Source organism: Pecten maximus, chromosome 16, assembly GCF_902652985.1.
Source record: "Pecten maximus chromosome 16, xPecMax1.1, whole genome shotgun sequence".
Lineage (NCBI taxonomy): Eukaryota > Metazoa > Mollusca > Bivalvia > Pectinida > Pectinidae > Pecten > Pecten maximus.
The window spans coordinates 36854815-36871856 of NC_047030.1; the positions used below are offsets into that span (position 1 = coordinate 36854815).

Sequence of the window (17042 nt, forward strand, 5' to 3'; positions counted from 1 at the left end):
AAATAGGACAAGGTGAAATTCACCAGTCAGAACATGTTGTATGATTGTGATAAGTAATTCACCAGCCAGAACATGTCGTATGATTGTGATAATTCACCAGCCAGAACACGTCGTATGATTGTGATAAGTAATTCACCAGCCAGAACATGTCGTATGATTGTGATAAGTAATTCACCAACCAGAACACGTCGTATGGTTGTGATACGTTATTCACCAGCCAGAACATGTCGTATGATTGTGATAAGTAATTCACCAGACAGAACATGTCGTATGTTTGTGATAAGTTATTCACTAGCCAGAACATGTTGTATGATTGTGATAAGTAATTCATCAGCCAGAACATGTCGTATGATTGTGATAAGTAATTCACCAGCCAGAACATGTCGTATGATTGTGATAAGTAATTCACCAGACAGAACATGTCGTATGATTGTGATAAGTAATTCACCAGTCAGAATGATATAGTAATTCACCAGCCAGAACATGTCGTATGATTGTGATAAGTTATTCACCAGCCAGAACATGTCGTATGATTGTGATAAGTAATTCACCAGCCAGAACATGTTGTATGTTTGTGATAAGTAATTCACCAGCCAGAACATGTCGTATGTTTGTGATAAGTAATTCACCAGCCAGAACATGTCGTATGATTGTGATAATTCACCAGCCAGCACATGTCGTATGATTGTGATAAGTAATTCACCAGCCAGAACATGTCGTATGATTGTGATAAGTAATTCACCAGCCAGAACATGTCGTATGATTGTGATAAGTAATTCACCAGCCAGAACATGTTGTATGTTTGTGATAAGTAATTCACCAGCCAGAACATGTCGTATGTTTGTGATAAGTAATTCACCAGCCAGAACATGTCGTATGATTGTGATAATTCACCAGCCAGCACATGTCGTATGATTGTGATAAGTAATTCACCAGCCAGAACATGTCGTATGATTGTGATAAGTAATTCACCAGCCAGAACATGTCGTATGATTGTGATAAGTTATTCACCAGCCAGAACATGTCGTATGATTGTGATAAGTAATTCACCAGCCAGAACATGTCGTATGTTTGTGATAAGTAATTCACCAGCCAGAACATGTCGTATGATTGTGATAATTCACCAGCCAGAACATGTCGTATGATTGTGATAAGTAATTCACCAGACAGAACATGTCGTATGATTGTGATAAGTAATTCACCAGACAGAACATGTCGTATGATTGTGATAAGTAATTCACCAGCCAGAACATGTCGTATGATTGTGATAAGTAATTCACCAGTCAGAACATGTCGTATGGTTGTGATAAGTTATTCACTAGCCAGAACATGTTGTATGATTGTGATAAGCTTTATTATTGACACCAATCAAATGATACACTTTGACATGCATTATGAAATAATGAACCTTCTGTTCACAAACCTTCAATATTTCTTGTTCTCACAGACGGAGTGATAATTTAAAACATAAGCCTTACAAAACAATGTTTAAATAAACAATCTTATTTCCTCTGGAATGGCAAACCAATATATTTCATCACTTGTGTCACAAAACGATCCATCTGGACAAAAGAATTATTCCAACTGGAAATATTTTGTAATTAACTTGTCCAAAAGCCACCAATTGATTCTGTGCCGATTCTTGCAGCAGTATCTACTACACACAGATGACGGGCATTCCTGCTCCCTCCAATCATTTAACCGAGGTTTTTGAGTCACCATCTTTAGAAAGTTCAACTTTCAAATCTGTTCCAGTACATACCCAGTGCATTATTCCCGCTAGAATCCACATATCACAGAGCTGAGGAAGTCGGATTTTCTTACCTACAGCATAATTCTAAATACTTGAACATCCAGATTTAGCTCGAAGGCTTTTCAACAGCTGGAGTTTAAGCACACATTGATATGTCCCATCAATTTGACGGACACTGTACACACTCAGTACATACCATTTCTTCATTGAAATCGTCCAACATAGCTTGAAATTCAGTTGTATGGTTGTGCCATTTCACTGGAATATACCGCCATTACCGGATCAAATTGTTTTTTTCCCGTTGTTATTTCCCCTTTTACATAATAAGAGTTCACAAGTTCAGATATTGCACACTGTTCAGTCCTTCCTGATTAACAACATACTAAACTTTGTGAGATAGCATGTCCAGCGGTGGAGCTGTTATTACAGTACTGCAACTCTGTTATTAGGCAAAGTTACCGAAACCTTTCACCAAAAGTTCCAATATATTTACTTCATGGACAGTGTCGTATTTAATCTGTGAATAATGCCATAGGTCTAATTTAATAGTTAATCCACAGCTATGCTATAAAAATGTTGATGGTTGCTATCAATTTTTTTTGATAAGATTTTAATTCATGAATGAGAATTAAACAAAAAGAATATTTTCCCACAAAAATAAAATCACAGTAAATGCCTTATGTATACACTGTATAAATTCAAAATTGTCTTTTTCATGCAGATTTACACATACAAATTTAACACCTCATTGTTAACGTTACATACTTCTTTGTCTTAAGGATCTACAGCTATAGGAGGGTCAGTCCTTGAGCAATTCATTCAATATTTTGGGATTTATTGCACATTTTACAAAGAAACTTCTTTTTTAAAAAGAAATATCCGCTACTACCCCTCCTTTGATGGCTTTTTGACACCTGACCCCTAATTATCAAACTTTGATGACGTTTTCCAGTAACACAGACATGACTTGAACACATTACACGGTTTGCCCAATAATTAACAAGCTAATTAGTTTGAAGAACCCTGACTCTGTCAATCACTACGAGACCTAATTCTGTATAACGTTTCTTAGTGATCATATCACAGTTTGACTGGCTTTCTTTTGCTCCGGAGCCGTGATGCCTTGGCCGGTTCAGATCCGCGGAGTGTTTTAGTGGGAACCACGTCCTCTTTCTTAGCTCGTTGGCGTGTAAGTATTCGGCGCGGTGCCCGATCTTGTTCCTCTTTGATTGGACTGACCAATACAATTGTCTCTTCTTCCATCGCTTTCTTCCTGCTGTAACACAAACCAACTTTGTGATATCACACCTTACCACACGTGTTAAGTAAGACTTTATTTCAGTCGGTCTGAAGTGTCACAATATTGTCACTTATCTACAATTTCCAAAAAAAACTATTCCCCCTGTTTCCCATAACGGTAAACTAGGAATGGGGATCACTGTTTAAAAATTTAAGGGTTAGCACAGAAAACAAATTTAAGACCCTAATGCATGAAGAATTCCATATGACCCAGTTATCTCGGTACACAAATATTGAATAAAGACATTTGTCCTGTGAATTAAGTTATCGTATTCGACCTAATAAGGGCGCAGGGCGCGGGTAATTGACAGTGGGGGCACCCTTATTAAGATTAGTTATTCTGAAGTTTTATGAAACAGACTATACCTTATAGCAGAATACCCAAACGGTAAAATATTCAGCTATAATAATATTCCAGATGAAGATATCTATTCATTATCATATATTAAGCTTAAACATCACTTGATTATTCCTGTAAACTTGTAAACCATGCCAGCTGATCTTTAGATCAGAGAACGTGTGTTCCACCATTTATGTTCAAATGGAACTCTTGTGTTCTATTTATAGACACAGGTGATTTCCCAGATCATATCAGACATCGTTTTCTTTGACCTAATAATTGATTTACAATGTCATTTACTAGCTTTCTGTTCTGAGCAAAAGTTATTTATCAACAAGAATAATTAATTAAGTCTTTTACTTTATCTTCAAATAAAGAGGGTAAGTTATTATTTGTATGTGTGTTTAATTTCGGGTGCTCTTTGCACTGACATATTATCTGTGTGTAATAGACAAAATAGACAAAATGTGGCGAAAACTTGTGTTCCAGTTACTTAATTTGCTGAAGAAAATAGAACACATAAAGTAGCAAAACATTTCACATGAATTATTACTTTTGAACACCATTTTGACACTCAGTCAAAGATTTCTTTCCTTGAAAAAAGGTAGGGGCGCCCTTATTAGGGCAGGCGCCCTTATTAGGTCAAATACGGTATTCATATTCATTTGTTTCACAGCTCAATAAATGGTTATGTGTACTAAAGGAAATCAGCCAATGCCAGCTTTGCATTTTCTTTTTTAACGTTAATTATCTGAAGCATCATGTACTAGATAGTTGACACTCTATCAGCATTATTTTCATGCCCATTATATTTTTAGTATCGCTAAGCAATGTATGGATGGAATGAAAATTTGACTACAAAATCACATGGCAACAAATTTTAGCAATCATTCTAGGATTAATGATTATTTATGTCTTAGCATTACGTTTTCCTGGTTGTCTTTTTTTCCTTCTTAACAGGCACGGGCTGTGGTTGAGGTGTGTCTTCGGGTGGAGGGGGGAGAAGTATCGAGGCCCGAGACAAGGTGTCTGTTTCTGATTTTAGCTCCATTTCTCGACTGCTGCGTTTTCTGGCAGCCTGAGACCTGTAGAAACTCTCTCGAGATCTTGTAATGGGCGGTGAAAATATGAAAGACTTCAATGGAGTTGATGGCTTCACTTCATTATCTGCTGAATAAAGGAAAACTGATGAAATATTTTAATTCCAGTAACAATAAATGAAAAGTTAAAATTAAACAGTTCTATTTCCTTATTTGGAATAAAACATTTATGACGGGATGATAGCAAAGCTTTGTTACAAAATATAACAGAGGCCTAATTGGCCTGTATTACTTACCTTAGTGCTTCCGATGCGACTCTGAAGTCGTCCTGTCATTTGTAGAAATACTAAATTGATTATCACAAACTTTTGAGCTCTACTTTTTAACAAATTTGGTACCAGAACATCCATTTCTGTAGGAGAATCTGTATCACGTGGACTGTCGAAGCTCAGTTACAAAAGTTAGCAATCAATACAGTAGTCTCTAAGCTGGTAACTAAGACCTTACAATCATAACTAGGATACTGCCTATTTCACTGTTAAATAACCCTGTCTAATATTGATGGTAACTTCTACTTATGAGGAAAGTTATTTTTCACAGAAAAAAATGCAAAATGTAAACAAAATCAGCTACTCTATTTTGATAACTGAGTAACTACTCTGTTTGAAGTCCATCAGTACAGGTAACTAAACGTGAGAACTACTTACTCCATCAGTACAGGTAACTAAACGTGAGAACTACTTACTCTGTCTGAAGTCCATCAGTACAGGTAACTAAACGTGAGAACTACTTACTCTGAAGTCCATCAGTACAGGTAACTAAACGTGAGAACTACTTACTCCATCGGTACAGGTAACTAAACGTGAGAACTACTTACTCCATCGGTACAGGTAACTAAACGTGAGAACTACTTACTCTGTCTGAAGTCCATCAGTACAGGTAACTAAACGTGAGAACTACTTACTCCATCAGTACAGGTAACTAAACGTGAGAACTACTTACTCTGTCTGAAGTCCATCAGTACAGGTAACTCAACGTGAGAACTACTTACTCCATCAGTACAGGTAAGTAAACGTGAGAACTACTTACTCCGTTTGAAGTCCATCAGTACAGGTAACTAAACGTGAGAACTACTTACTCTGAAGTCCATCAGTACAGGTAACTAAACGTGAGAACTACTTACTCCATCAGTACAGGTAACTAAACGTGAGAACTACTTACTCCATCAGTACAGGTAAGTAAACGTGAGAACTACTCACTCTGAAGTCCATCAGTACAGGTAACTAAACGTGAGAACTACTTACTCTGTTTGAAGTCCATCAGTACAGGTAACTAAACGTGAGAACTACTTACTCCATCAGTACAGGTAACTAAACGTGAGAACTACTTACTCCATCAGTACAGGTAACTAAACGTGAGAACTACTTACTCCATCAGTACAGGTAAGTAAACGTGAGAACTACTCACTCTGAAGTCCATCAGTACAGGTAACTAAACGTGAGAACTACTTACTCTGTTTGAAGTCCATCAGTACAGGTAACTAAACGTGAGAACTACTTACTCCATCAGTACAGGTAACTAAACGTGAGAACTACTTACTCTGTCTGAAGTCCATCAGTACAGGTTCTGCGAATGTGAACGAGCTGGCTGCTACAAACTCTGTCGATAAAAAAAGTGTAAAAATATTACGCCCCATACAGTCATCCTAAACAACACCACCCAAAGTTACGCCCCATACAGTCATCCTAAACAACACCACCCAAAGTTGTCAGTTAGCACCTCTGTTTCAAACTCAGCATAAGAGCTCTTCACATCTGACAGTGTACAAGGTTATTTATCAAATACTGTATTATGACAAAACATAGTTTTAAATGATTATCAAATTATTACAGAAGATATTTAACAATTACTTTTCCTATCAAACTTTCCCAACTTAAATTCTGGGTGTGTAAGGACAAGTCCACATTTTTAGTAACAGAGGTATGGGGAGAATTTTAGTAACAGAGGTATGGGGAGAATTGAGTAACAGGTATGAGGAGAATTTAGTAACACAGGTATGGGGAGAATGCAGTAACACAGGTCCGGGGAGAATTGAGTAACACAGTTCCGGGGAGAATTGAGTAACACAGGTCCGGGGAGAATTGAGTAACACAGGTCCGGGGAGAATTGAGTAACACAGGTCCGGGGAGAATTGAGTAACACAGGTATGGGGAGAATTTAATAACACAGGTCTGGGAGGAATTTAGTAATACAGGTCTGGGGAGAATTTAGTAACACAGGCCTGGGGAGAATTTAGTAACAGAGGTCTGGGTAGAATTTAGTAACAAAGGTCTGGGGAGAATTTATGTTTTCCAGTCATTAAATACTCACCCTCGGCCTTGGTGATGGAAGATGATTGGGGAGTTGAAATTTTCTGTTCAGACTCTTCATGGGTAGAGGTGTTGACTGCCATCCTCGATTGACTCCGCCGTGTGGTCGTGGTTGGTTCCTGAGGGGTCAAGATATCTGTGACAGTATTACTAGAAGTACCACGACGACTCCGCCTTGTGGGCGTCGTTGGTTCCTGAGGGGTCGAGAGCTCTGCGACAGTATCATTAGAAGTACCACGACGACTCCGGCGTGTGGGTGTGGTTGGTTCCTGAGGGGTCGGGAGCTCTGTGACACTATCATCAGAAGTACCGGGAAGACTCCGGCGTGTGGGCGTGGTTGGTTCCTGAGGGGAGGGGTCTGTTTCGTGGACGCTTATGGAGAGTTTGGCCTGACGCGTCCTTCTAGTGGGAGTAACAGCCTTTTTTGGGATCGTTGAAACTTGAGAGCCGACATCTGGTGTAGGTTGAGCTTTTGACTGGCCACGTCTTGTCAGTGTCACTGGCTCCTGTTCAGTTAGTGATATATTATCGTCTGTATGTGAAGTACCTCTTCGACTTCTCCTTGTTGGTGTGGTTGGTTCATGGGAGGAAGAATCAACGACTGGGGTTGGCTGAGTTCTAGAACGGCCCTGTCTTGTGGGTGTAACAGGCTCCTGAGAGGAAGAATCAACAATTGGGGTTGGCCGAGTCCTAGAACGGCCCTGTCTTGTGGGAGTCACAGGCTCCTGAGAAGTAGAACCAATTTGAAGATCAGACTTTTTCTTGGAATGGCCACGTCTTGTTGGTGTTGTTGGCTCCATTGAATCAACATTCGGAGCAGTCGTATCCTGAGGGTCCAATTCTCCCACCTCAACATTGGGAACCGTTGTATATTGAGGACCAATCTCTTCAGAAACTTCCGTTTTCACCACAGACTCTCTATGTTTACGCAGTGAATGCCTTGTTGGTGTCACAGGGTCTATATTCGTATCGGGCCGCGTCTTAGAGATTGACATATCCTGTTTTTGATGTCGTGCAGATTTCCGAGTTGGAGTTAGTACTGTTGATATACGGGTAGGACTAATAGACTTCGTCTTCCTTGTCTGTAATTGAAGAATTTACCAAGAATTATATTGAAAATATCAGACTGAGAAACAGTAATCTCTAGATATCAAAAATTTTGAAGTTAGTTCTTTTTCCGAGCTTTTTCTGAGGGCTTTCTGGGGCCGTTAATGGGCCCAATTCCCAAAATTTGCAGTTTACTCCTCTAAAAATCTTTCCCAATTCACTAATTTTCCTCCCAAAATGAGACAAAAAGGACCCTTCCCAAACCAGCGAGAAAAAACTCTGTTTTTTTTTTTATCAAATGCATAGAAATAAAAATTTTGGAGATCACATCACAATTGTAAGATATACATGAGTAAGGTGTTTGTATGTGTACTTTAGGAGGATGTGATATGTTGGTGTTTGTATGTGTACTTTAGGAGGATGTGATATGTTGGTGTTTGTATGTGTACTTTAGGAGGATGTGATATGTTGGTGTGTGTATGTGTACTTTAGGAGGATGTGATATGTTGGTGTATGTATGTGTACTTTAGGAGGATGTGATATGTTGGTGTTTGTAACTTTGTGATAGCGTAAAACTGATGCCGACGTTGTAGTGCTACCTCACTGAAGCATACTGCAAGACACCCAGCAGGACACCCCACCCTGTCATATTATAATGACAACTGTTGAGCCAGTCGTCCTGCTTCCATAAGGCTGAGCGCTAAGCAGGAGTAGCAACTACCATTTTTAGAGACTCTGGTATGTCTCAGCCAGGGGACAGAACCCAAAGCTTTCTTCACAGGGGCGAATGCTTGCCTCATGACCTTCAACTTTGACCTCAGTATGTATTTTTGTGAACTGAACATCCAGGAACTAAATTTGAAGGGACAGACCGACGGATGACAGACAGGGGACACCACAGTATGGTATAAGCCCTTTGGTCCGGGTGAGCTAATGACGACAGAAAGCAGCATTCACCTTTATATTGAGGATCTTACACGAGTATTTATGAATGTGGATTTTTTTAAAACATGTTAAAGTTACTTACACGAGTATTGATGAATGTGGATTTTTTAAAAACATGTTAAAGTTACTTACACGAGTATTGATGAATGTGGATTTTTTAAAACATGTTAAAGTTACTTACACGAGTATTGATGAATGTGGATTTTTTAAAACATGTTAAAGTTACTTACACGAGTATTGATGAATGTGGATTTTTTAAAACGTGTTCAATAATTTGACATCAAATGAAACTAAAGTCATATAATACTTCCACCTGTGTCATCAATAAAATTTATGTTTCCCGGGGGTCCCATGGACCTCCACCTCTTATCAATAAAACAAGTCTGTGTGTCACGAGATATCCTGTACACATTACAAAAGTCACCCTCTTTACAATCGGGGGTATTATAATAAACCAGCTGATTTTTAAAGGAATTCTATATAACACTGACCTTAGTGTCAAGTTCTATCTAAATATGAAACCTGTTTTCTTTTCAGACATGCTAGATTCGATGGTACTAAGACCATTAAGATCATGTGACATCCTATATTTAGGGTACAATAGAGTTATCTGTTTTTGTATGACAGGACAATGATGTGATAATACTTGTGTAAGTACTGACCCTGTCCTGTGGTTTGTGTGGCGAGTCCTGACCAGACTCCGGAGGGGTCGGAGGTATCCGTGGAGACAAGGCAGGGCTTGGACTTACACTATCTTCCTCCTTTTTAAAAGAAAATATAAAATTACATCGATTGTTGAACCTGTACCGTATGAGACTAACTGTCATCCTGAGGACCACTATTACGTATATACTATAGTAAAGCCAATATCTTTTGTATAACCTTGAATTTCCCTCGATAGGTACCATTCTCTTGTCATGACTAATCTCCTTTAACGAACAGGGGGTAATATTTGTTTGGTATTCTTAATTCACCTAAATATAAAATTGAGTTGAAAAAGAGCAGTATCTAAGTTTCAACCAATGAGAGGCGAATATTTGCCTCTGTCATGACAACAAAGCCTATATGGTGATATTCAGCATGCCCTAATACCTGTGTATAACAGATTTGGTCGAAGTTGGCCAATATCCTAAATTTTACCAATCAGAATGCACAGGTACATATGGTCTATGGTCTTTTCTATTTGTGTGAAGTTTTTTTTATTGATGTCAGTTCTCAAGTTCAGGAGAAGTTGTCAACATTTGCAGACGACAGACATTCAGTCAGGGTGATTCCAGGATACTCTTACTCTTCTTAGGAAGTCTTACCTGTGGTGTATAACGAGGAGAGCGTCGGGGAGAGGAAGTCTTACCTGTGGTGTAAAATGAGGAGAGCGTCGGGGAGAGGAAGTCTTACCTGTGGTGTAAAACGAGGAGTGTCGGGGAGAGGAAGTCTTACCTGTGGTGTAAAACGAGGAGAGCGTCGGGGAGAGGAAGTCTTACCTGTGGTGTAAAACGAGGAGAGCGTCGGGGAGAGGAAGTCTTACCTGTGGTGTAAAACGAGGAGAGCGTCGGGGAGAGGAAGTCTTACCTGTGGTGTAAAACGAGGAGAGCGTCGGGGAGAGGAAGTCTTACCTGTGGTGTAAAACGAGGAGAGCGTCGGGGAGAGGAAGTCTTACATGTGGTGTATAACGAGGAGAGCGTCGGGGAGAGGAAGTCTTACCTGTGGTGTAAAACGAGGAGAGCGTCGGGGAGAGGAAGTCTTACCTGTGGTGTAAAACGAGGAGAGCGTCGGGGAGAGGAAGTCTTACCTGTGGTGTAAAACGAGGAGAGCGTCGGGGAGAGGAAGTCTTACCTGTGGTGTAAAACGAGGAGAGCGTCGGGGAGAGGAAGTCTTACCTGTGGTGTAAAATGAGGAGAGCGTCGGGGAGAGGAAGTCTTACCTGTGGTGTAAAACGAGGAGAGCGTCGGGGAGAGGAAGTCTTACCTGTGGTGTAAAACGAGGAGCGTCAGGGAGAGGAAGTCATAACTGTGGTGTTAAACGAGGAGAGCGTCGGGGAGAGGAAGTCTTACCTGTGGCGTAAAACGAGGAGAGCGTCGGGGAGAGGAAGTCTTACCTGTGGTGTGAAACGAGGAGAGCGTCGTGGAGAAGAAGGACTGTCAGCCATCTCTGGGTGGCTTACTTCAACCACAAGTTGCTCACTCACATCTTTGAAAGCTTCTTTTTGAGGCTTGGGGGAGCGCTTGGGAGAAAGAGAGGAATTTTTGGACAATCGCTTTGGCGAGGTTGGAGGTGTCCTAGATGTAACAGTTAACTGTAGACCAGTATCTCCCTCCTCACTACCTCCTGACAGACGCGGAGACTTGCGTGGAGAAGGAGTAGATACAGAATCCATCTCCGCTGGGATAGCTATTTCCAGGAGTTTACTTTCTCTCTGCACCAGTCCTGACGGAATTATCTCTGGTACAGCGTCCTCTGTCGGAGAATTTGCGTTTTCGTTACTGTCTATACTGGACGATGAACAATGAGTCTCATCAGGACCTTCAATTTCCTCTGAAGGGACTAGCTCTGTGCTGAACGACACGTGTCGGATCTGTCCCACCTGAGCACCAGAATCACCCGCTTCCATGTTACTGCTATCAGCCTCGGCAAATAAGGAGTGTTGACGCGACTGCTCGGAATGTACCCTCTCCGAGAGATGAGGTACAGATTCCAAATCACTAGATTCTAATCTGTCCGTTTTTAAAGATGGCGATACACTGCTACTGATGACCTGACTGGCGCTGTGCACACGGTCATCGATCGATTCATTTTTAACATCGTCTGAAATCATGTCCTCCTCCTCTGTCAAGTCAATCTCTATCGGCTCTTCTTTATCAGCTGACATTACGCTCGGCTCTTTGACTGGTTCCTCCTCCTCAGTCTGCCTGCTTGGCCCATCGCCATACTGCTGGTATTTAGGGGTGTATCGGCCCCGTACCGGGGATTTAGACAGCTTCACAGTTGGCGAACGGGGCAGACTTTTAATAAGGGGACTGTGTCGCAGTCTGAGGGGGCTGTCGTGGGTGTCCCTTAGTGAGGTATAGGGTGTTGGTACCTCTGGGGATGTGGGCAGTCTGTCCACCCCCTCTATTACACCACCCAGGGGAGACGACTGCACGGCTGGCTCTGGTGAGGAGGGTGTAACATCTCCTGTGAGCGGAGCTTGTGTGTTAAATGTTTCTGTGCTCTCATCAATTTCCTGTGTCATTTCTGTTAACAAAAAGATGACACGTCAAATTGTGTTTTGATAGAAGAAAGATTTGTTCCCCTCTTGATATAGCAATAATAAACTTCAGCTGTCAGAATCAAAGATGGCTACCTTTATGCCATTTAGTTTTTCCAGTCAGGCTTAAATTGAACAATATGAAAGTGTTGACCAAGAGAACATACCTATGTAAGATCAATGCTGTACAATACAAGTTGTGTTTCTGATCGATCTAAGAATCTAATGCTCATGACAAAGGACCCAGAGAAACCTGCATATAATATTCAAAAAATATCCCTGCAGTACTTCCTGAGAAAAAGCGATAACAACAAGAGGCCCAATGGGCCTGTATCGCTCACCTGGCTCTACAGCAACTTTGAAGTTGATTGAAGTCATTTCTAAAGATACTATGTTGATTACCTCTTTATTCAAATATCATTGTAAGCTAGTTTATTCATATTAAAAATTTTCTAGTCCTTCATTCCAGCATTCTATTGGCCTAATATCAGGTCTTGGAGGCTCTTGGCTATCGCAAAATTATTGTTTACAGATTTGAGCCGATTTCACCCCTGTGACCTTGAATGTAGGTCAAGGTCATTTATTTGAACAAAATTGGTAGTGCTTCACCCCAGCATGCTACAGGCCTAATATCAAGTCCCTGGGCCTCTTGGTTATTGAGAAGAAGTCGTATGAAGATTATAGCCTATTTGACCCATGTGACCTTGAATGAAGGTCAAGGTCATTTATTTGAACAAACTTTGTAGCCCTTCACCCCAGCATGCTACAGGCCCAATATCAAGTCCCTGGGCCTCTTGGTTATTGAGAAGAAGTCGTTTGAAGATTACAGCCTATTTGACCCATGTGACCTTGAATGAAGGTCAAGGTCATTTATTTGAACAAACTTTGTAGCCCTTCACCCCAGCATGCTACAGGCCCAATATCAAGTCGCTGGGCCTCTTGGTTATTGAGAAGAAGTCGTTTGAAGATTACAGCCTATTTGACCCATGTGACCTTGAATGAAGGTCAAGGTCAATTATTTGAACAAACTTTGTAGCCCTTCACCCCAGCATGCTACAGGCCCAATATCAAGTCCCTGGGCCTCTTGGTTATTGAGAAGAAGTCGTTTGAAGATTATAGCCTATTTGACCCATGTGACCTTGAATGAAGGTCAAGGTCATTTATTTGAACAAACTTTGTAGCCCTTCACCCCAGCATGCTACAGGCCCAATATCAAGTCCCTGGGCCTCTTGGTTATTGAGAAGAAGTCGTTTGAAGATTATAGCCTATTTGACCCATATGACCTTGAATGAAGGTCAAGGTCATTTATTTGAACAAACTTTGTAGCCCTTCACCCCAGCATGCTACAGGCCAAATATCAAGTCCATGGGCCTCTTGGTTATTGAGAAGAAGTCGTTTGAAGATTATAGCCTATTTGACCCATTTGACCTTGAATGAAGGTCAAGGTCATTTATTTGAACAAACTTTGTAGCCCTTCACCCCAGCATGCTACAAGCCCAATATCAAGTCCATGGGCCTCTTGGTTATTGAGAAGAAGTCGTTTGAAGATTATAGCCTATTTGACCCATGTGACCTTGAATGAAGGTCAAGGCCATTTATTTGAACAAACTTTGTAGCCCTTCACCCCAGCATGCTACAGGCCCAATATCAAGTCCCTGGGCCTCTTGGTTATTGAGAAGAAGTTGTTTGAATGAAAAAGTTGACGCCGGACGGCCGGACGGACGGCCGGACGGACGACGGACGCCGCACCACGGCATAAGCTCACTTGCCCTTCGGGCAGGTGAGCTAAAAATTGTACATAGGAGGAAGACCAACCATGTCTCGGCCATCTTTGTGTGATTTTCGCTGACCCGTACTTACCAGCATCTCCAGTATTAAATTTGAAGGTGATATCATCATCATCCATATCCATAGGGTGTGAGGACGTCCTCTCATCATGTAGAGGGGGCCGGCGTAGGTCGTCCATCTTCCCATAGTTCTTGGGTGATCGAGAAATGCTTCAAACACCAAGAGTATACTATTTAAATTTTTACAAACTACATCAAATTACTAATGTTTCATAATAATGACTCAAGACTGATTTTGTTTCAAATTCAATCCAGTTACAACATCTTTTGTTTGTTTTAAGAGTAAAAGGGCAACAACCTTTCTAAATGATGTTGGGTAAATTCTCGTAATTTGTTTTTTAGAAAAAATGAACATGGCAATATAGACTACTTCGTACCTCTCTGGTGTTGGACTGCGGTCTTTTAGAGATCTAGGACTCGGCGGAGACACAGGTGATCTTCGACCTTTGGGTGTCCTTTGAACCTTGGCCCCAGAGAATTGGAGATGTTTAGGCTTGGGAGCTGAAGGTGTGTCTTTGGGCGTGTCAATAAAGGAGACAGTTCTAGGAGAGGCTGGTAAAGACGAGTCTTGGAATCCCAACTTTTTGGCAAATGGCTTGGTGACCGACGACTGGTTCGAGTCTACAGATGGAAAAGTTACATTAAATGGCTTGGAGACCGACGACTGGTTCGAGTCTACAGATGGAAAAGTTGCATTAAATGGCTTGGAGACGGACGACTGGTTCGAGTCAACAGATAGAAAAGTTACATTAGATGGCTTGGAGACCGACGACTGGTTCGAGTCTACAGATGGAAAAGTTACATTAAATGGCTTGGAGACCGACGACTGGTTCGTGTCTACAGACGGAAAAGTAACATTAAATGGCTTGGAGACTGACGACTGGTTCGAGTCTACAGATAGAAAAGTTGCATTAGATGGCTTGGAGACCGACGACTGGTTCGTGTCTACAGACGGAAAAGTAACATTAAATGGCTTGGAGACCGACGACTGGTTCGAGTCTACAGATAGAAAAGTAACATTAGATGGCTTGGAGACCGACGACTGGTTCGAGTCTACAGACGGAAAAGTAACATTAAATGGTTTGGAGACCGACGACTGGTTCGAGTCTACAGACGGAAAAGTAACATTAAATATTTGTCAGCCACTTTCATGATTTAATATTTACAAGGTTTTCTGATCTAGTTGGCAAACTATAGTGAAACCTTGATCAGTAAAACTACACATATGTGAAACTTGTATAAACGCTATCAAGCTGTAGTGTTGAAAGTTAGGATTGCTTGATTTTAAAAAAAAATTTTCTTTGAAAATCAAAGACCAAGAATGAAATAACTGTTCTGATCAAGTAAAATGAACACAGGCTAAAATCCTAAACAGCAGATATTTGACATGAGAGTGAAGCTGAATTCAGTGGGAATATACCAGACAGAGTGTCAGCTTAAATATGCATGTGATATTAGTAACATTTAATTGCTGAATTATATTATCTTACCTTCTTGCCAAAATTTTGTACTCAAGTTGACTTAACTCTCAAGGCATTCCTCAGACTAGCTATAGCGCTTATCTTCTAGGCTAGTTGTTGAGTAGATCTAGTAAATATCTTACTTGTTTTTAAGACTAGCTTTAATAGCTTTTCCAGTAAATATTAAATATGTTCTAGACTAACTATAGAACTGGCGCTAGGCTAGCTGTTGAGATATACGGTACCCTAGTAAATATTAACTTACCTCTTGGCCAGCTGTTGAGATATACAGTACTCTAGTAAATATTAACTTACCCTCTAGGCCAGCTGTTGAGATCAGACATACTCTAGTAAATATTAACTTACCCTCTAGGCCAGCTGTTGAGATATACGGTACTCTAGTAAATATTAACTTACCCTCTAGGCCAGCTGTTGAGATCAGACATGCTCTAGTAAATATTAACTTACCCTCTAGGCCAGTTTGTGACGGTGATAGCTGACTTGACGGAGACCTCACTAAGAACTTTTTCACCTTGAGGATTGACTGTGGTGTGGCGTGAGCAGAAAGTGATGGGTGTTTCTTGACTGGTGTCCGCCTCTGTACTTTGGGAGTTTCCAGCATGTTCAACACTTCTGCTCCAAATATCTTTGATCTCCTGTATAAACAAGACAATTCAAGAAATTACAGTCCCCTACCGAAAGTGAAATTATATTCCAAGGATGGACAAATTTACTTGGATGTAGTCAAATTTTAAAGTTCAAGTCAATTTGACCTACTTTATGTACACGTAGAACTGCATCGATATGCTTCCCTCAGGATACGACACGTATCACGGTACATTTATTTCACAAATAATCAATGAAATATATAAAACACTAACATTTTTCTGTTACAAGATCCAAAATTTTTCGACATATTTAATTAAAATGAAGCAGGCGGTTCTTTCAATTCCAAACAGTCACTCAGCAAAACTACTTCTGCCGCCTTGCTGGTTTTGGGCGATAATAATAACAGCGCAGGAAACGCCCTGATCCGGAAAACCGTGGGCGTACCATGATGCCAGTAAAAATACTGTGAACCGAACCATGACATTTAAATCGTGAACCGAACCATGACATTTAAACCGTGAACCGAACCATGACATTTAAACCGTGAACCGAACCATGACATTTAAACCGTGAACCGAACCATGACATTTAAACCGTGTTATATTGTCCCATGGATTACCGTTGCAGCACTAGGTACATGACAAGCTGCTTCACCTAGGTGAACTGATGCGCCAAGTATGATGTAGGCGTAGACAAGTGTAGGAGATAAGAGCCACAACCTTGACAAGGTATAAGGTATAAGGTGGACACAAGATTATAGCCCTGATGGGGAACTAGTAAACAGACATCCATTATGGTGATTAAAACATAATTTGGTTTGGTTTGGTTTATTTTGTTTAACGTCCTATTAACAGCTAAGGCCTCCCGTGCGTGCGATATGCATGTTTGTGTTGAGTGCGTATGCGTGTTTTGGGAGGCTGCGGTATGTTCGTGTTAAGTCTCCTTGTGATAGGCCGGAACTTTTGCCGATTTAAAGTGCTACCTCACTGAAGCATACTGCCGAAGACACCCAGCAGCACACCCCACCCGGTCACATTATACTGACAACGGGCGAACCAGTCGTCCATCCAGGCTTCTGAGGATATTTAA

The 17042-nt window shown here is 40.9% G+C and overlaps 1 protein-coding gene across 3 annotated transcripts in view; it reads right to left on the reverse strand.

Annotated features, from left to right (window-relative positions):
- Positions 1 to 1335: 1335 nt before the first annotated feature.
- Positions 1336 to 17042, reverse strand: part of LOC117344609 (protein ELYS-like) — a 49659-nt gene continuing 33952 nt past the window's right edge. For 2 of the 3 annotated variants that reach the window (XM_033907418.1, XM_033907419.1), the window contains exons 31-39: positions 15813 to 16000; positions 14262 to 14505; positions 13898 to 14034; positions 10889 to 12024; positions 9456 to 9554; positions 6803 to 7883; positions 6032 to 6091; positions 4319 to 4562; positions 1336 to 3029 (exon numbers count right to left, since the gene is read on the reverse strand). In XM_033907418.1, the coding sequence (XP_033763309.1) occupies positions 2834 to 3029; positions 4319 to 4562; positions 6032 to 6091; positions 6803 to 7883; positions 9456 to 9554; positions 10889 to 12024; positions 13898 to 14034; positions 14262 to 14505; positions 15813 to 16000 (3385 nt within the window). In that variant the 3' untranslated portion in view covers positions 1336 to 2833. The remainder of the gene's footprint in view (positions 3030 to 4318; positions 4563 to 6031; positions 6092 to 6802; positions 7884 to 9455; positions 9555 to 10888; positions 12025 to 13897; positions 14035 to 14261; positions 14506 to 15812; positions 16001 to 17042) is intronic. The other variant, XM_033907420.1, reaches the window with a different exon arrangement.